At 40.3% G+C, this 21,607-nt stretch overlaps 1 protein-coding gene and 1 pseudogene across 1 annotated transcript; both read left to right on the top strand.

The window, feature by feature from the left end:
- Positions 1-371: 371 nt before the first annotated feature.
- Positions 372-1,816, top strand: LOC127685092 (uncharacterized). Its single transcript, XM_052181906.1, is given in 3 exon segments — positions 372-672; positions 675-904; positions 1,343-1,816. Coding segments are annotated over 3 exon segments (1,005 nt in total).
- Positions 1,817-2,510: 694 nt separating this feature from the next.
- Positions 2,511-21,345, top strand: LOC127668380 (uncharacterized; annotated as a pseudogene).
- Positions 21,346-21,607: the final 262 nt, after the last annotated feature.

The following is a 21,607-nucleotide window of genomic DNA, read 5'->3' as shown; positions in this document are numbered from 1 at the left end:
TCATGGGCAGAGGCAGACTAGCTAGTAGTCTGTCCCAACAAAATTTGACAGCCAGAAGGGTAGGATATGGAAAATTTAAACATTGGAAATGAACATTGAATTGCCAGCCTACCTGGACTGGTACCCTCTTGTTAATACTGGAGCTAAGTACATGTTTATTTCAATACTGAGAATACTTGTAAGATTTGGAAACAGAGGCAGTTGTTCAGAAAGAATGAAGCTCCTGTCTGATTCCTGCTCTGTAACAGTCCAAACCAAATGCTGGGTAGGCAGGATGGGTAAATCGGTGCTCTCTGTACATTTTCTCATGTGTTTCCTTTGACCAGATTCTCCAGTAAGGGAACGTATCCCAATAGGTTCGGGACACACATATGGCCGAAGTTCCCTCCTTGTGTCCAAAATTCCAAATGCCTTCAAGTGCACCCATAGAAACCAGACCCCAAAGGCTTCAAGAGACGGCAAGGAACTTACCCTTTCAAATGCATCACAGTCCCATATTGACCCCAACAAGTCCAATGCAATCAAGTCTTTCAGTCCCTGAAAGGGACCTACATCAGCAAGAGTTCCAAGGACCATTAAGAAAATCAGGTATCCAAATGCAACTAGATCCTGTACTGGGCCCATGTTTACCTACTTTGAAAAAACCCTCAGGGCATCCAAGTTATCAGATATATAAGTGAAATCTTGTTTCCATGTTCTCATAGGATCTGTGGTACTGTCAGAGAAATATGGTGACCATCAATCTGGCCCTGTGACTTCAAGAAAGGGGTGGAAGGAATGCATTGTGTACTCCAAAAAACAAAAGCACCTGCTGCAAGAACATTTTGAGAAGTGTCAGTCCCCAAACCAGGATCAATGTGTGGAGCTGGCAGAGTTAGTTGGTGTGACATTGATGGACATCAAGGTCTGCCTCTCTCTTTTCCCTCAATCCAACAGCAAAAATCTACACTTTCCCATCAGGAACTTTAATTTTGTTCTTAAATGCTTAGGGCAGTGATGACAGTTTTAGGTGGTGGATATTTTTGAATCAAATGCTGGGACCCAAATTTTTATCAATCTGGTAGCAATATAGAATAGCATTGTTTCCATGCAGGGTCTCAGAAACCTAATCATCAGAGCTCCTGCTAAAACACAGGACACACTGGCTCAATCTCGCCAGTCTTATGTTGTCTGGTCATACACAATCTACCTTATTATAATATCTTAGTCATCCTGAGTTTCCTGCTTCTTTGTTTTTGACATGTGAATCATTACTATACAAACACCTTTTATCCAAAATCTTCACCTTGTGGTCCTGTTAGGGGACAACAGGCATTCTTCTGATGTCTTCTTTCTTTTCCAGATCTGGTTTAAGAACAGCCGAGCTAAGTACAAGCGGATGACTCTCCAGAATATTACAGAAGCTCTGCCAGAGACCAATGGAAGTTCTAAAGCTGTTTTTGAATCAACTCACTTTCCTGGTTCCATACCTCTTGTTGCTGCTGAGGATGGAGAGCCCATGTGTTCAGGCACATTTGGTGAAGATTCCATTCCCAAACTCCACTGCATCCAGGAATCTTCTCTGCATCATTATCAGGCCAGTGATGCAGACAGGTTTAGTCAGCAAGAAGATCTGCTTGTTGGCCATGCTCCCATTACAGCTTGGGATTCTGGTCAATCAGCAGCAGTTGAAGCCCAGACTGATCTAGCAGTGACTGAATCTACAGATGTCCTAGAAGCTGCCACCCATTGCCCAGAGGAGGCTCAAGGTTCAGGTCCATCTGCAGAGGAACTCTGGCAAAGAATCCTTGACGACTTTGACAAATCCGAGGACTGACTTACTCTGGATTACACCCCAAATCAAGTTATATCTCTCAGCTCCTTGACCATTCCAGACATTTATAGTCATGAAAAAGTGTTTTATGTACACCCTTCATGTCAGTATTTGTGGGAATTAACCAGGCCTATCTGTAGACGTTGTGTACCACTGTGGTTTATATAAAGGGGTTGTTTCAAAGCAACTGTAAGTATTCATTCTTGATTGTTAGATTATGTTCTCATTAAATAAAAGGAGAAATCGTTCCTGAAAATTATTTTATTACAATATATTATCCATTTACATTCCAGTCACTATAGCATATCTCCCACTGACCTATAGTTCTTCACCCAACACATTAGATAAAATTTTCCCGTAATATTTTTTAACTTTTTTTTTTACATTTATTACGATAGATAGTATCACATACTATAATAGAATAGGAGATTAACTAATTAAGAAAGAAAAAATCAGGATAAAGTGTCCCTGCCATTTTTGTTTACAGGAAGGAGTCAGAAAATGGAACAAATTAAGATGACTAGGGAAACATTCTAAAACCATGCCAACTTAGCTAAAGTTACATAATGTTAGGATTCAAACGATAATTTAGATATTACCTAATTATTCTTTATGTAAAGAAGAGACTCAAAAAGAGACTCAAAGTCGTCAAAAAGAGACTCAATAGAGTATAACAACATTTCCTTTTTAAGTCCAGATGTATTTCAAGAATAGACGAGCCAGCGAAATTCAGAAAAAGGGTCAACCACTGCTTGGGAAGACTGGAAGTGGACTTCACTATAGGCCTCCCTACCCCAAAGGTGGTAAAGTTCCTGTTTCTGCTACCAGTAGTGGTTCTGTGCACCAGAGACATTTGGATATCAGCTCTCCTCCTCAGTTTAGGCCATCGAGGAAATACCCCCATCAGGAATCCAGCATCTCCCTCATTGGTCAGTCCTTGGAACAAGTGTGTTTCAGCAAAAGCCACATTATTGAGGAGCATCAGAGGCAGACATGTAGAGAACTTCCCAGGAAAACAGGGCACCTATCTAGTGATAGGTCTGGCCATTCCAATGTTCCTTGCTGACTTGATGTGTCAGCCAATCCAGATTCTCTCTATGAGAGAACCTCGAGTTTAAACTTTCCTCCTTGACTCAGACCTTCAAATATTACCCAAATGCCAGAATCCACCTTCTCCCTCTGTCATGTACCATCAGGTATGAACCCTATTCCTGAACCTAGCCCCTTTAGTAATTCCCTAGACCAGATGGCCATCTTCTTCAAAACTGATGAAGCCTGTGAGATCTACCTAAAGAATACAAGGTCTAGGAAGCAAAGGAAGCAGAGGAAAAGGAGTATGGTATAAATGAAGATACAAGGCCAGGATACCTGTGCTTGACTCCTACTCAAAATTGCCATGTCTTTCTGCTATTCTCTGCCTTTGAGGATATCTTGTCCCAGGGACAGTTTGTTCTTAGTTCTCACTTTCCACGAATCCAAAGCCCATGTGTCCAGACTCAGAACCCATATTTTCCACATGGGAAGGAACATCGCAACTTTTCTCCTCCTAGCTCAAGTATGGTCTCAGACACAGAATCAATCTCCTTTGCTCAGACCTATGAAAGTCCCTCTCTCTCTCTCTGACTCTCTGTCTCTCTGTCTCTGTCTCTGTCTCTCTCTCTCTCTCTCTCTCTCTCTCTCTCTCTCTCTCTCTCTCTCTCTCTCTCTCTCTCTCTCTCTTGGTTTTATAAGAGAGGGTTTCTCTGTGCAGCCCTGGCTGTCCTGGAAATCACTCATTAGACAGGGTGGCCTCGAACTCAGAAATCCACCTGCCTCTGCTTCCCAAGTGCTGGGATTAAAGACGTGCAGCACTTCTGCCCTTAATGAAAGTCTCTGATGTGAAGCCCTGTTATATATCCAAGCTGCCAAAGGCCCAAAAGGAGGTAGCATTTTAGGTTAACCACCAGTTTCCTTTTTTATTTTTAATTGAATTTATTCTTATTGGTTGCTGAATGAGAGGCACTGGATTACAATTGGGCTAGCCAGTTCCCCAGGAGTATAACAATGATTATAGCATAGTTTGCAAGGTTCCTATGTACAAACATAACAGAGTATCATTAATAGTTTCAGGGATTGGTTCTTGGCCATACAATGGTTTACAATTTGTGATGACAATTGATTGGCCATTGCCTCAATTTCTCCTTCATCTTTGGCTAGGCAGTGTTTCCCATTAATGAATATATCCATCTTATGTTCTGAACACTACCTCCCCCTCAACTCCTCCTCACAGTCCCTCTTCTATACCCTTTCTCTCATAGGGTTCCCCCATGTGTCTACCTCGAAGCTAATGCATCAAGTCTCTGCAGGATTAGGTGCATCCTATCCTGCTGAGGCCAGCCAATAACTTCCAATCTAGTTATTGGGGGACCCACATGAAGTCTGAGGTGTACATCTGCTACATATATTATGAGGGCCTAAGTTCAAACCCTGTGTGTGTGTGTGTGTGTGTGTGTGTGTGTGTGTGTGTGGTCTTTGGTTGGCCATGGAGTCTCTGAGAGCTCCCAAGAGGGCTCGTCCCCCTCTTTGACACTCTTCTCCAGCATCCACTGTGCTGATTTTATTGGTGTGTGCCAAATGAGTTTGTTACTCTGTTTCTTTTCATAATGAATGTGCAGTTTATTTTTCTTTAAATAAAAGTGCTTTCTTGAGTACAGTTTGATTTTTCTCCTTTATTTGAGACAGTTTTTTTTTTGTAAAAGCCATGGTAGTCCTCTGACTTACTCTATAGTCAAGGCTGGTCTGGAACTCACAGAGATCTACCTGCTTTGGTGTCCCAAGTATTGGGCTTAAGGAGTGCATCACCATATCTTACTTGAATTTTATTTAATGTGACCTCTTCCATTACATACTATTGCAAAATATCAAAACTCTAAGCATTCTGGGACTAGAGCTGGATTTAACTGAGGGTTACTTATTGTGGGGATGCAGTGATGGCTCAGTGATTCAGAGCAATAGTTGCTTTATCAGGAAGCCTGTTTTATTTCACCGCCTACTCTAGGTGGCTCAGAACCATCGATTGGGAGTGGTATTTCTTTGGAGTCTTAGTCTTCCTTCTGTGTGTAGATTTCCAGGCATGTTTACTTATTACTGACACATATGCATGTAAACACCTACATTTACAACAAAAGAAAAGATTGCTTGTTGATCTTGACTCTTGGAATTTGGTTCCTAATTGGTCTGGAATCCCATATATGCCATAACTCCAGATGCAGGAGCTCTGAATCCCTTTTTGAGGCACACGGCCCCCCACACATGAGACATGCACACTCACAGAAAACTGAATAAAATGCAAATGAACTTGTAGAAAATGAATTAAGTTGGGTGTGGTAGGGCTCACTTTTGTTGTTGTTGTTTTCTGAGACAGTTTTTCTCTGTGTAGCTCTGGCTGTCCTGGAACTCAGTCTTTAGACCAGACTGGCCTGGAACTGACAAATCTGCCTGCCTCTGCCTTCCAAGTTTTAGGAATAAGGGAGTGCACCACCCCCATCAGGCTGGAAGGGCTCACTTTTAATGCCATGAATTATGATGGAAGGATTCTAATCTCCAGGGCAGCCTGTTCGTTGTTCCCAAAGCCTGTTTAGAAAAATTAATCCAGGAGTCGTGTTACATGCCTTTATCCTCAGTATTTGGAGGCAGAGTCAAATTCAAGTGAGTTTGAGACTATTCCAGAATAGCCAGTGATATGAAGGGTGATGATGTCACACAAAGTGAATATTCATTAGGTATTATTAAATCAGATTGTAGGTAAAATAGTGTTAATTATTTTCTGAAAGGAATTTTTATAATTACTCTTGGCAGAACAGCTAGTACAATGACAGTTGTTTTGTTTTTCAATTACAAAGATTTATTCATCTTATTTTAATTTGGATTTTTTTTTGTTTTTTTGAGACAGGGTTTCTCTGTGTAACACTGGCTATCCTGGCAATCAATCTCTAGACCAGGCTGGCCCTGAATTAAGAAATCTCTCTGCCTCTGGCTCCCAAGTGCTGGGATTGAAGTCACGTGCCACCACCTCCTGGCATTATTTTTGATTTCTTAACATAGGGCCTTTGTATGTAGTTCTAACTCTCCTGGAAGTGCTTATGTAAACAAGACTGCCTTCCACAAATGGAGATCCTCATCCATTTGCCTTGCAGGTAGTAGGATTAAAAGGCTCTGTTATAATGCCCAGCCTTAATTTATTTTTACATGTTGTACTGGATGGTTTAGTGTGTGAACTTGACACATCCTTTCACAGAGAAAGGAGCTTCAGTTGGGGAAATGCCTACATGAGATTCAGCTGTGGGGTATTTTCTCAATTAGTGATCAAGGGAAGAGGGCTCCTTGTGGGTGGTACCATCGCTGGGCTGGTATTCTTGGGATCTACAAGAGAGCAGGCTGAGCAAGCTTGGGGAAGCAAGCCAATAAGTAACATGGCCCCACGGCCTCTGCATCAGCTCCTGTTTCTTGACCTACTTGAGTTCCATTCCTGACTTCCTTTGGTGAGCAACAGCAATGTGGAAGTTTAAGCAGAATAAATCCTTTCCTCCCTAACTTGCTTCTTGGTCATGATATCTGTGCAGGAATAGAAACGCTGACTAAGACACATGTAATGCCTCAATCCATGCATGGACATACCTGGTACTTGGCAGGACAGAGGAGTGTAGGATCGCCCACGACAGTATTATAGGCAGTTGTGAGCCAATTTCTGTATGCCTGGGACTAAAGTCAGTTCCTCTACAAGAGTGGCAACTGATGCTTAATTACTCTCATGAGTATTAAGCATAATAGTATTAAATCATATGTGTGTGAATCCTTGACATTTCTTCTAGATGTGTAATTTCCATATAAATAAAATGTTACCTTGTCTTACTTTTTGCTGTGACAGTGCATTCAAGCCACGTGGAACACACTATCACCTGGAACTCCATGTCCAGGTGCTTCTTTTCCTTCTTTTTGACACCAAAGTTTACGTTGGGGAACCTTCTGTTTTATGGGGCTTACTTATGGTAACTGATCATCAGGCTTTGAAGCAAGACCTATACCATCTTAGCAGCCCTCTTTTCTTTTTCATTTTTTTTGAGAGAGGGTTTTTCTGTGTAACCCTGGCTGTCCTGGAACTCACTCTGAAGACCAAGCTGGCCTCGAACTCAGAAATCCACCTGTCTCTGTCTCCCAAGTGCTGGGATTAAAGGCTTGAGCCATCACTACCTGGCCCCATGGCTTACTTAGAAATTATCAAACACTGAGTATAACAAATGTATCCTACTCTTTGTACCATGGTCAGTTCTAGTGCAGTTGGCTTTAAGGGAATCTACTGTGTTTGTGTGAGTGAGTGAGTGTGTGTGTGTGTGTGAGAGAGAGAGAGAGAGAGAGAGAGAGAGAGAGAGAGAGAGAGAGAGAGAGAGAGAGAGGAGAGAGAGTTATTTATTCAAACGTCTATGCTGGGCAGTGGTTTGGGATGCCTTTAAGCCCTGCACTTGGGACACTGAGGTGGGCAGATTTCTCCGTTTGAGGCCAGCCTGGTTTACAGAGTGAGTTCCAGGACAGCCAGGGCTACACAGAGATACCCTGTTTCAAAAATCCAAAACAACTACAACATAAACAAAAAACAAAATCAAAAAGAAAACAAACAAAAAACAAATAAGGAGGAGCTATATCATAGGAAAGCCAACAAGAGCGAGTGGTAATAGGATAAATATCATTAAGCAAATGACACATGCTCTCCACTAATTCTGTAAGGGGAATAGCAGATATAGAAAAAGTAGTGGTGTTAACAGTAGGACTCTGAAGAATACCAGATACCGGAGAAGAAAATAAGAAAGCAGTATTACTCCTATTCCTTTTAGCACTATTTTTTTCTTTTTATCTTTATAGTTTCTTCTTTTGGGCTTATTTATGATCTTAGTAGGTCCTACAGAAAATGTCAAAGTCACAATTTTGGTAAAATGTCATCCATCCTGGCACACTCATTTAATCCCAGTCATTGGGAGGCAGAGGAAGGCAGATTTCTGAGTTGGAGGACAACCTGCTCTGCAGAGTGAGTTCCAGGACAGCCATGGCTACACAGAAAATCCCTGTCACAAACAAACAAACAAACAAACAAACAAACAAAAAAGTAATCCATAATCATAATCTTCCTTATAAAGCCAAAGTTTTCAAGTCCTTCCTTTAATCCAGCCTTCTCTAACATTTTTTCCAGACACTGGAATAGGATTACAGAGAAAACTAATCAAGGATGCTACTCCTGTCCAGGATCCAGACAGCGCAGCTTTGGCACAACTAAAACCCTGAAGAAACAATGTCCATTGCCATTATAACTAGAACTAGATAGGCCTGGACCTGTTGAAATCCTAGCTACTGTAATTAAATCTCTTTGGGGCTTCCAATAAACATTCCTTGTGGTCTCACATTTCCAAACAGCACAGAAAAAATCTTCTGCACCTCCCCAACTATGACCATGGGATCTAGTCCTGCCATCTCAAGGACACATGTGAAAAGAACAAATGCTTAAATGGTCTCTAAGCACTGGATGTCTACATCCCACCTTTCAGATAAAACCTTCACATGACCAAGGATTTGGGGAGCAGGACTCTTTTCCATCATACTCAAGTGAACCTCCAAGGGGTAATAGCTTAGTTAAGTGCCTAAACTTGGAGCTGACAAAGATCCAAACAAGATCAAGCCTCCTGGTGTAAGGAGGGTGGATTTGAGAATTGATAGAAAACACCTGCTATCCAGTAAGGGTGAAGACTACACTTCAGGTTAATTTAGATGGCTCATAGGGATTCTGAGATGCCTTCATCATTAGTATCATAATCATTAGAAGGCTCAGGATCTGTGGCCACTTGGCGAAACAATCTTTTCAGTAGTCATTGATCTCCAGTTCCTTTATTTGAAAAACCACAAACAGGATCTCATTCCCGTATTAAAATAGGGTTGGGACCATTCCAAAGTATTAGTTAAAGGATCTCAACATTTAACCATGGTATATGATCTGGAAGTGTCTGGATGCCAGCGGTGATCTACTGCAGACTGACCTTTAGCATCAGTTTACAAAAAAATTAAAACAAATAATGCAAAAGCGAGATGTGCTTTTGGTGACCTTGGAGGTTAAAACTCCCCCTTTTTTGTTTTCTAACGCTAATTTTTCAGATACATTCAACAATTCCTAGTCTCATTGGATCATGAGGAATTTCAGTTTTATTTTCAATTCCAAATTCCTTGCAAAATTGTTCAAAGCTGTTTCCAGTATAAGCAGGCCCATTATCTGCCAACTTTAGGCAGTCCCTTAGCAGTAAAAGCCTGTAAACAATGAACAATAACATTTCTAGAAGATTCTCCTCTTAAAGCAGTTGCAATTAGAAATCCTGAAAAGCTGTCAATAGTCATATGTGCTCAGAGAAAAACTCATATAGTTAAATGCCTCCAACAAGGAAATGGAAAGAGCTTACATTAGCAGCTTGACAGAACATTTGAAAGCTGTACAACCAAATGAAACAAATACATCCAAGAGGAATACACAGCAGGGAATAAACAAATTAAAGGCCAAAATATACCAAATAGAAACAAAAAGAATTATACAAAGAATCAACAAAACCAGGAGTTGGTTCTTTGAGAAAATGAACAAGATAGATAAACACTTAGCAGACTAACCAGAAGGAATAGAGGAACCACACAAATTAATAAAATCGTTAATGAAAAGGGAGATATAACAGCAGAAACAGCAGAAATTCCAAAAATCATCAGATCCTACAAAAAAAGCTTATACTCAACAAAATTGGAAAATCTGGATGAAATGGACAATTTTGTAGACACATGCCAGGTGCCAATGTTAAAACATGATCAGATAAACCATCAAAATAATCCCATAACACCGGAGGAAATAGAGTCAGTTATTAACAGTCTTCCAAAAACACCACCATCACCAACACCACCACCACCAAAAACAACAACAACAACAAAAGCACAGGACCAGATGTGTTTGTGGGGAATTCTATCAGATCTTCAAAGAAGACCTACTACAGATACTTTTCAAACTATTCCACAAATCAGAAACCTGAGGTATACTTCACAATTCATTATATGAAGCCATAGTAATGCTTATACACAAACGAAACAAAGACCAAACCATGAAAGAGAACTCCAGACGAATTTCCCTTAAGAACATTGATGCAAAACTACTCAATAAAATTCTTGCTGACCGAATCCAAGAACACATCAAAACAGTAATTCACCAGGATCAAATAGGCTTCATCCCAGCGATGCAGGGGTGGTTCAATATATGGAAATCTTTCAATGTAATCCACTACATAAACCAACTCTCGTGTGTGTGTGTGTGTGTGTGTGTGTGTGTGTGTGTGTGTGTGAGAGAGAGAGAGAGAGAGAGAGAGAGAGAGAGAGAGAAAGAGAGAAAGAGAGAGAGAGAGAGAGAGAGAAAGAGAGAGAGAGTGAGAGAGAGAGACACAGAGAGAGAGAGAGAAGAGAGAGTTATTTATTTAAACATATCTGCTGGGCAGTGGTTGGGGATGCCTTTAATCCCTGCACTTGGGACATTGAGGTGGGCAGATTTCTCCATTTGAGGCCGGCCTGGTGTACAGAGTGAGTTCTAGGACAGCCAGGGCTACACAGAGAAACCCTGTTTCAAAAACCCAAAACAACAACAACAAAAACAAAAAACAAAAAACAAAACCAAAAAGAAAACAAAAACAAAAAAACAAATCAGGAAAGCTATATCATAGGAAAGCCAACAAGAGCAAGTGGTAATAGGATAAATATCATTAAGCAAATGACACATGCTCTCCACTAATTCTTTTTTTTAATTTATTGATATATTTATTTACATTTCAAATGATTTCCCTTTTCTGGACCCCCACTCCCCGGAAGTCCCATCAGTCCCCTTCCCTCCCCCTGTTTTCCCACCCAACTCTTCCCACTTCCCTGTTCTGATTTTGCTCTATACTGCTTCACTCAGTCTTTTTAGAACAAGGGACCACTCCTCCGTTCTTCTTGTACCTCATTTGATGTGTGGATTATGTTTTGGGTATTCCAGTTTTCTAGGTTAATATCCACTTATTAGTGAGGGCATACCATGATTTACCTTTTGAGTCTGGGTTACCTCACTTAGTATGATGTTCTCTAGCTCCATCCATTTGCCTAAGAATTTCATGAATTCATTGTTTCTAATGGCTGAATAGTACTCCATTGTGTAGATATACCACATTTTTTGCATCCACTCTTCTGTTGAGGGATATCTGGGTTCTTTCCAGCATCTGGCAATTATAAATAGGGCTGCTATGAACATAGTAGAGCATGTATCATTATTACATGGTGGGGAATCCTCTGGGTATATAGAGGGGTTGTTTCAAAGTAACTGTAAATATTCATTCTTCATTGTTAGATCATATTCTCATGAAATAAAAGGAGAAACAGTTCCTGAAAATTATTTTTTTAAGTTATATTATCCATTTACATTCCAGTCACTATGGCATATGTCACACTGACCTATAGTTCTTCACCCAACACATTAGATAAAGTTTTCTCCTAATATGTTTTAACGTTTTTTTTACATTTATTACGATAGTATCACATATTATAACTGAATAAGAGATTAACTAATTAAGAAAGAAAACAATCAGGATAAAGTGTCCTTGCTGTTTGTGTTTACAGGGAGGAGTCAGAAAATGGGGCAAATTAAGATGACTAGGGAAACTTTCTAAAACCATGCCAACTTAGCTAAAGTTATGTAATATTAAGATTCAAACACTAATTTAGATATTACCTAATTATTCTATAAGTAAATAAGAAACTCAAAAAGTTATTGAGTATAACAACTTATACGTGAAATATACAGCACTTTGTTTTCTCAGAAAGCAATAGGGCAGCTCTTAGGCATTTTCTTTGTGCAGTGACTAGAAAATCTTGATATGACTAGGAAGCTTAGCTTTACCATTAAGATGCTGAGAGCTAGCATATAACAGTTTAATAGAGAGGTAATATTTCATGTTTCAGAAGGGAGCAATAATTCTATTTTGGCTTTTATACTAAATGCTATGTATATTTAGGGTGACAATTGAAGCATATTACGTGAAGGTCATTAAGATTTAATGACCATCATTACAGTCTCTTGCAATGCACACACAACTGTATAATGCATTGTGGAATGAAAACAGAGTTGATTAGTTGGATTTTACATACTCACGCAGGGAAAACTTAAAAAATAACTTTCAAATGCAATCATTCTAAATGTACTATGCTGATGTACTAAAATCAAAGTATTCCACAGAACTGAAGCACATGACTAACACCGTGCTTTGTTCTAGGAGAAAGCTGACCAGTTCTCAGGGACAGCTAAGCCTACACCATTTATCCTATTGACCATGGCTTATATAAAAACATCAGGTTCCCAGTAAAGAACAAAGTCTAGGAATGTCAGTAAATCTTTTGAGCGTTTTACATCTTTAAAACCATGCTAAGTCTACACTCCTATCTTAAAATCTCAAGCTGATATCTGATAGAGTGAAGTTCCTGGCTATGATAGAAAATAGAAAGGTCTCCAAGCATCATATTCTCTCCAGCTCCAGGAAAGCATCATGTGAGAAATAGAGAAGTAGCCAAAGAGGAAAGCTGGAAACATTCAGCTGTGATGTGATGCACTGTACAAGGTATTTAAAGTTCAGGAGTGTAGTGAACCATCAGGCTTTTCATAATGCTGGGAGCCATCTGTTTAATAATATGTTCAAAGATAAAAGCAGCAATGATTGTGATGGTAACCATAGTCCCATCTTTTGACAATATATCTGTAACTGAGCATCCTTCAACTCAGGGACCTTCGGTCTCTTGATCTTACAGATGTGGTGGTCAGTGAGAAGGCCAAACAAGGAAAGAGAACTTCAGACCAATCTCCCTCATGAACATTGATGCAAAAATACTGAACAAAATCCTGGCCAACTGAATCCAAGCATGCGTCAGAACTGTAATTCACCACAATCAGGTAGGCTTCATCCAGGGGATGCATGGATGGTTCAATATACAGAAATCTGTCAATATAATTCACTACATAAACAAATTAAAGGAAAAAATACCCACATGGTCAATTCATTAGATGCTGAAAAGCTTTTGACAAAATTCAGCATCCCTTCATGATAAAAGTCTTCGAGAGATTGGGAATCCAAGGCCCATACCTAAACACAGTGAAAGAAATATTCTGCAAACTGGTAGGCAACATCAAACTAAATGGAGAGAAACTTGAGTCAATCCCCCTAAAATCAGGGACCAAACAAGGCTGCCCACTCTCTCTCTCTCTATTCAATATAGTACTTGAAGTCCTAGACAGAGCAATCAGGCAGCAAAAAGAGGTCAAAGGAATACATATTGGAAAGGAAGAAGTCAAACTATCACTATGTGCAGATGAAAGCTTAAATGACCCCAAGCTTTCCAACAAAGAATTCCTAAAGCTGATAAAAAAAAACTTCAGCAAAGTTGTTGGATATAAAATTAACTCAAGCAAATCATTAGGCTTCTTCTACTGAAAGGATAAACAAGAAGAGAAAGAATTTATGGAAATGACATCTTTCAAAATAGTTCAAAGTAATATTTCATACCTAGGTGTGACCCTGCGAAGAAAGTGAAGGGTCTATATGACAAGAACTTTAAGCCTCTAAAAAAAGAAATCGAAGAAATACTAAGAAGATGGAAAGATCTGCAATGCTCACAGATTCGCAGGATCAATATAGTAAAAATGGCCATCTTGCTGAAAGCATTTGACAGATTCAGTGCAATCCCCATCAATGCAATCAGAATTCCAAATCAATTTTTCATAGATCTAGAAAGAGGAATTCTTAAATTCATCTGGAATAACAACAACAACAACAACAAAAACAGGATAGCAATAACTATTCCCCACAACAAAAGATATTGCAGGGGAATCACCATCCCTGACCTCCAACTCTACTACAGAGGATAGTTATAAAAACTGTTTAGTATTAGTATGCAGACAGGCAGGAAGAGCAATGGAATAGGATTGAGGACCGAGCAAATAACCCACACATGTACATTCACTTGATATTTGACAAAGGAGCTAAAATCATCCAGTGGAAAAAAGCCAGCATTTTAAACAAATGGGCTAGATCCACTGGAGGTTTGCATGCAGAAAAATGCAAATTGACCCATTCTTATCTCCTTGTACAACGTTCAAGTCCAAGTGGGTCAAAGATCAATACATAAAATCAGACACACTGAAGCTTATAGAGCAGAAAGTGGGGACAAAACTTGAACACACGGGCACAGGGGAACAGTTTCTGAACAGAAAACCAATAGCTTATACTCTAAGAACAAGAATCGACAAATGGGAGCTCATAAAACGGCAAAGCTTCTGTAAGGCAAAGAATAAAGTCAATAGGACAAAACTTCAACCAACACATTGGGAAAAGATCTTTATTAACCCTAACATATACAAAAATGCAAGAAGTTAGTCTCCAGATAATCAAACAACCCTATTTAGGTTACAGAACTTAACGGGGAATACTCAACTGAGGAAACTCCAATGGCTCTAAAGCACCTAAAGAAATATTCAGTATCCTTAGTTATCAGGGAAATGCATATCAAAACACACTGAGATTCCACCTTACACCAGTCAGAATGGCTAAGATGACAAACTCAGGGGACAGCAGTAGCTGGAGAGGATGCAGGGAAAGAGGAACACTTCTCCATTGTTGGTGGAATTGCAAGCTGGTAAAACCACTCTGGAAATCAGTTTGGCGATTCCTTAGAAAATTAGACATAGTACTACTTGTGGACCCAGCTATACCACTCAGAATGTGCTCTTTATGTAATAAGGACACATGCTCCACTATGTTCATAGCTGTCTTATTTATAATAGCCAGAAGCTGGAAAGAACCCAGATGTTCCTCAACAGAGAAATGGATACAGGAATTGTGGTATATATACACAATGGATTAGTATTCAGCTATCAAAAACAATGAATTCATGAAATTCTTAGGCAAATGGATGGAACTAGAAAGTGTCATCTTGAACGAGGTAACCCAGTCACAAAAGAACGTACATGGTATTCATTCACAAATAAGCAGATGCTAGTCCAAAAGCTCAAAATAAACAATTTATAATTCACCCAGCACAGGAAGCTCAAGAAGAAGGAGGACTTAAGTGAGGGTGCTATGGTTCCTCTGAGAAAGGGAACAAAATCGTCACAGGAGCAACACGGCAGGCAATATGTGGAGCAGAGTCTGAAGTAAAGGCCACCCAGCAAGTGCCCAGGAGGGGATTCATCCTATAGACAGTCACCAAACACTGACACTATGAAGAGAAGTTTGTACCAAAAGAAGCATGCCATGGCTCTTCCATAGGGCCCCACCCAAGCCTTACAAATACAGAGGCAGAAACTAGCACCCAACTATTGGAATAATCTTGGTGTCCCCATCAGAGGATCTGGAGGGTTGCCCGGAGGAGCTGAAAGAGTATATAGCCCCATGGGAAGAACAATGACTTCGGACACCCAGGCACCCCAAGACTCCCAGGGACTGACCATCCACGAAGGCGTGTACATAGTTCCAGCCAAAAATGTGGCAGAGCAATGCCTTGTTGGGCATCAGTGGGAGGAGTGGTCTTTGCTCAGGTAAAGACCCAATAGAGGCTCAACAAAGGAAAATGTACACGGGAGGGAGTTGGGGGGGGTAGGTGGGAGTGTGTTGGGTAAAGGGGCATATACAAGGAGGCAGGAGCTGGGAGGAGGGGTGGGGAATTATTGGGGAGGGGGACTTTTGGGAGGGGGGAAATTGGGAAAGGTTTTACCATTGGCAATGTAAGTGAAGAAGATACTCAATAAAAAAAGATTAAAAAAAAAAAAGAAAAAGCAAGATAGTAATCTTCTTTTAATAAATCCAAAAGAAGATAACCACTCAAACATAAAAATTACATAAAAAATAACAGGGAGCAACAATCACTATACCTTAATATCTCTTAACCTCAATGGACTCAATTTACCAATAAAAAGACATAGACTAAAAGTCTGGCTATGCAAACAGGACACAGCACTTTGCTGCATACATGAAACGCATATCGTTATCAAAAACAAACACTACCTCAGAGAAAAAGGCTGGAAAACAAATTTCCAAGCAAATGTTTCCAGGACAAAAGGCGTGGCAGCAATTCTAATATCAGATAAAATTGACTTTCATCCAAAAGTTATTTAAAAAGACACAGGACACTTCATATACATCAAAGGAATAATCTACCAAGAAGAACTCTCATTCTCAGCATCTATGCTCTAATTGCAAGGGCACCCACATTCATAAAAGAAACTTTAGTAAAGCTCAAAACACACAGTTATAAAGATCAGAAATTTCAGGCCCATACCTAAACAGTAAAAGCAAACCAGTAGCCAACATCAAACTAAATGGTGAGAAAATTGAAGCAATCGCACTAATATCAAGTACTAGACAAGCCTGCCCTCTCTCTCCATATTTATTCAGTATATTACTTGAAGTTCTAAGTAAAGCAATTAGAAAACACAATTCGGTAAGAGGGATACAAATTGGACAGGAAGAAATCAAACTACCACTATTTGCAGATGATATGATAGTATAATTAAGTGACCCCCAAAACTCCACCAGAGATCTCCTACAGCTGATAAACAACTTCAGCAAAGTGGCTGGATATAAAATTAACTCAAACAAATCTTATGCTCCAAGGATAAACAGGCTGAGAAAGAAATTAGTGAAATGACACCTTTCACAGTAGTCACAAATAATATTTCATACCTTGTTGTGACTCTAATCAAACATGTGAAAGATCTGTATGACAAGAACTTCATGTTTCGGAAGAAAGAAATCAAAGAAGACCTCAGAAGATGGAAAGATCTCCCATGCTCCTGGATAGGCAAGATTGATATAGTAAAAATGGACACAATGCAAGAGCAATCTACAGATTCAATGCAATGCCCATCAAAATTCCAACTGAATTATTCATAAAGTTTGAAAGAGCAATTCTCAAATTCATCTGGAATAGCATAAAACCCAGAATAGCAAAACTATTATCGACAATAAAAGAACTGGGGGAAGCACTATCCCTGACCTCAATCAGTACTACAGTGCAACAATGCTAAAAATCATCTTGTATTGGTACAGTGACAAGCAGGTAGAATGTGTGGAGAGAAGGTTTATGGGACATATGGGGAGGAGGAATCTGGGAAAGGGGAAATCTTTTGGAATGTAAACAAAGAATATAGAAAATAAAAATTATATATATAAAAAAGAAAAAGGCACTCATAGAAAACAGGAGATACAATGCTTAAAGCCAGGCATGATGGCATGTCCTTGCAATCCTAGCACTCAGGAGACTGCAATAGAATATCTGAGGGTTCAAGGCCAGCCTGGGCTTTCAATGTAAGACACCGTTTCAAAAAAAAAAAAAAGCGATTTATTTGTTTCCTCTTTAAGTGCTTCTACCTGTTGACCTGTGTTTTCCTGTATTTCTTTCAGTGAGTCATTTATATCCTCCTTAAAGCACTTTATTATCAATATGAAATAGGATTTTAGGTCAGCTTCCTGATTTTGAAGGTATTTCAGGGTTTGTTGTGGTGGAAGAACTGGGTTCTGATAATGCCCACATATACTGGCTTCTATTGCTTATGGTCTTGTACCTGACCACATTTCCAAAGGTATGGCTGCAGACTGAATGTGGCCGCAGGGTGGGAATGTCTGCTGGACCTGAGGGGATGAGAGAGGAGCCTATCGGAAGGCCAAGGTGAAGATTCACTTGAGGCCAAGTCCTTGGATTAGAGTTTCAATACCAGGGTCAGCCTTTGGTAGATGTAAGAGCCTCATGATTTGTCTAATTTGACCACGAGTGCTCTAGTGTAGATTAGAGTGGGAAGAGGTCACTTGATGTTTTCTCTTCTATGGCTCTTCAATTTTTGGTTGGAGTCAGAGAGTCAAGAAGAATGGAAGAGGATCTGTGATTTTTTTTTTTTTGTTGTTTTTCTGAGAGAAGGTTTCTCGGTGTGGCCCTGGCTGTCATGGACCTCACAGTGTAGTACAGGCTGGTCTTGAACTCAGAAAACCTCCTCCCTCTGTCTCCCAAGTGCTGGGATTAAAGGTGTGTACCACCACTGTCCGACTGTGACTCTTTAAAATGTTAAATTATTTATTTGCACCCCCTTACCCACATGCACAATCCCCACAGCCATCTCCCATCCCCCAGCCCCTTCTTTTCAGAGTGGGCGAGAAGTCTCACCCAATCAGGCACTTCAAGTCTCTGTAAGGCTAAGCATTTGTTCTTCCACTGACACAATACAAGGCAGTGCAGCTAGAAGTAGATATCCCATATACATGCAACAGTTTTTGAGATAGCTCCTGCTCCAGTTGCTCCAGAACCTGTGAAGATCAGCCTGAACATCTGCTACATAAGTTCAAGGAAGGCTAGGTCCTATTTATGCATGCTCTTTGGATGATGGTTCAGTTCCTGAGAATCCCAAGGGTCCTGTGAAGCTTTCTTCACATCTACTGAGGATTAAATTTACCGCAAAATTGAAAGCAAATTTAACTAAATAGGTTCTTGTAAGGCTTTATCTAGGTGAGAATTTATGTATGATTGTGTGAGATCAACCTCAATATTTTCTGAAAAGAAAAAAAAGAAAAAATTACAAAGTAGACTGAAAGAAATACTGTGTCTCTGAGAGTCTTTTAGTTAAGTTGGCTAAGGGTTTGCCAACCTGGTTGAGCTCTTGGTTTTGTTGATTTTTTTTTTAATTTTTCCTCTTTCTTCCTTTTCTTTTTTTAGAAAAGATTTATTTATTTTATGTATGTGAGTACATTGTAGCTGTCTTCGGACACCAGAAGAGGGAATCAGATTCCTTTACAGATGGTCATGAGCCACCATGTGGTTCCTTGGATTGAACTCAGGACCTTTGGAAGAGGTCTTAAACACTCAGTCATCTCTCCAGCCCTTCCTCTTTCTAATTGCTTGATTTCAGCCCACATCCAGGTCCTCCATCATGGAGTTCTTCACCCCTCCTCACCTTTGACTCTGAAAAAGTGCTCCCCACCTTATGCTCCCCTCACCCACTCACCCACCTATTCCCACTTCAATCCCTCCAGGGTTCTAGGACTTTTAAACTTTGGGGGAGGACATTCAATTGCTAGCCTCCCTAGGCTGACAGACTCATATTACCACATGAGCTATTTGCAAGCTTATTGCAATGTTGAGAATACTTAAGAAGCATGGGAGGCACTGGCAGGTGGTCAGAAAGAGTGTGGCCCCTGAATAATCCCTGCTCTATAATAAGTCCACAGCTTGTGATGGGTAGGCATGATGGGTGGTCTCTGGAACTTTTCTGATATTTTTACCTTTTTCCATGTTCTCCTCTAAGAACATACTCCAATAAGATCAGAACCCATCTAAGTCCCAAGGTCTGTCCTTGCATTTAAGATTCCAAATGTCTTCAAATGCACCCACACAAACCAGTTCCCAAATGCCTCAAGAGCTTGCAAGGAATCTGCCTTTCCAAGTGAGTCCCCTAGAGACTCCAACTTGTCCAATGCAATCAAGTCATTCAGTCCCCGAAAGCGACCTCTGTCGACAAGATTCCCAAGGTCCATCAAGAAGATCAATTATCCAAATGCAACCAGGTCCTGTAATGGGCCCAGGTTTTCCAATTCTCTATGAGTTGACAGTCACCCTGATACCTACACCACAGAACAATTTAATGAAGAAAGTTTCAGATCAATTTCCCTTATGAACATTGATGCAAAAATACACCACAATATACTAAGTCCCCCAATCAAAGAACACATCAAAGAAATCATACACTATGATCAAGTAGTCTTCATCCACCAGATACAGGGAGCTGCTTCTAAATATCAAAATCCACCAAGGCAAACCACCACATCAACAAACTGAAAGAAAAACAAATCACATGATTGTTCTAGTAGATACTGAAATAGATTTTGACAGGAAAAATCCAATATTAGTTCCTTTAAAAGTCTTCTAGAGATCAATGACAAAAGATGCATAGCTGAAGTATGGGGTTTTTAATTTTTTTGTTTGTTGTTTTGAGACAGTATTTTTCTCAGTGCCACTGGCTGTCCTGGAATTCACTCTGTAGGCCAGATTGGCCTCGAACTCAGAAATCCACCTGTCTCTGCCTCTAAGTGCCCTTGAAAGAGACCTCCATCAGCAAGAGTCCCAAGGTCCATCAAGAAGATCAAGTATCCAAATGCAACGAGGTCCTGTAATGGGTCCAGGTTTACCAATTCTGAGAAGCCTCTTAGTGCATCCACATCATCAGATACCTTCAAGATCCTCAGTGAGATCTAATTTCCAGGTTCCTTTGGGACCTATGGTACTGTCACCTAATTATGGTTACCGACAAAAGAGACTCTGGGCTCCAAGGAACCATCAGAAAATACTCACTGTATACACCAGGGAGCAAAAGAACCTGCTGTAAACATATTTGGCTAAGTGCACATACCCAAAACGGGAGGAGCAGGGGGGGGGGGCGGACTGGCATTGTTGATTGGTTTGACAGCACATGAGATCCAGGTATGCCTCTCTTCGCTGTCTCTGACAGCCAAAATATCCAATCCCCCCTCCCCCTATCAGACTCCTGAGCTCTGTGCTCTTTAATGTTAGGGACAGTTGTGGAAGTTGAATATACATGCATCAAGAGCTGGACCTCACATTCTGCTTCAACCCAGGTAGGAATATGGATGAATATTATTATCCTGTAGGGTCTCAGAGACCTAGACCTCAGAGCTCATAGTACAATACAGGACACACTAACTGAATCTTCTCTAGGCTTTTGGTGTCAGGTCATATTCATTCTATCTTACTACAATCCCTTAGGGATCTAGACCTTCAGACTTCTCTGTTGTGGACTCATGCAGTATTGCTGCAGAAATTCCTTTCAATCCAGAAGCTTCACCTAGTGACAAGTTGGGGGCACACAGGTATTCCTTTGATGTCTCCTTTGTTTTTCAGATCTGGTTCAAGAACACCCGGGCTAAGTCCAAGTGGAAGAATCTCAAGAATATCCCAGCAGCACCTCCAGAAAGAAATGGAAGCTCTGAAGCTGTTTCTGAGCCAACCCATCTTCCTGGTTCCTTACCTGTAATTGCTTCTGCCAATGGAGACTCCATGGGTTCAGGCACATTTGGTGAGGATTCCATTTCCAACCTCAACTGCAGCCAGGGATGGTCAAGCTCAACTTCAGCCATCGTGATCAAGCCTGTGATGGTGCCAGGTGTAGTCAGCAAGAATACCTGCTTGATGACCATGCCCCTGTTAGGGCTGGTGACTCTAGTCAATCAGTAGCAGTTGAAGTCCAGACTGGCATAGCAGGATCTGGAGCTTCAGTAGCCATGGTAGCATCCACTCAAGGTACAGAGGATGCTCAAGATTCAGGTCCATCTGCTGAGGGGCTCTGGCAGTGGATTCTTGAAGACTTTGAGGAGTTGGAGGATCGGTACAATTGTAGATACCACCACACCATTCCATAAAACACCTCTCTCCCCTTGATTCATTCAGGCCTTTATAGAAAGGAAGAGGTGTGTTAGTATATTTGAGAGGTGTGTTAGTATATTTGGGGAAATTAAGCAGTCCTATCTGTAGTAGTTTCATGTCACTAGTTTATATAATGGGATTGTTTAAAAAAAAAAAAACAAAGGAAACTATTCTCTCCATATTGTTGAATTATATGTTCTTTAAATGAAAGAAAAAAAACATGTTGAAAAATAAAAATAATGTTTTTTCCAGTCTTTC

The sequence above is a fragment of the Apodemus sylvaticus genome, chromosome 1 (assembly GCF_947179515.1).
Source record: "Apodemus sylvaticus chromosome 1, mApoSyl1.1, whole genome shotgun sequence".
NCBI classification, from domain to species: domain Eukaryota; kingdom Metazoa; phylum Chordata; class Mammalia; order Rodentia; family Muridae; genus Apodemus; species Apodemus sylvaticus.
Note: the sequence above shows the minus strand (reverse complement) of the source record. Positions and strands in the feature narration are given on the sequence as shown.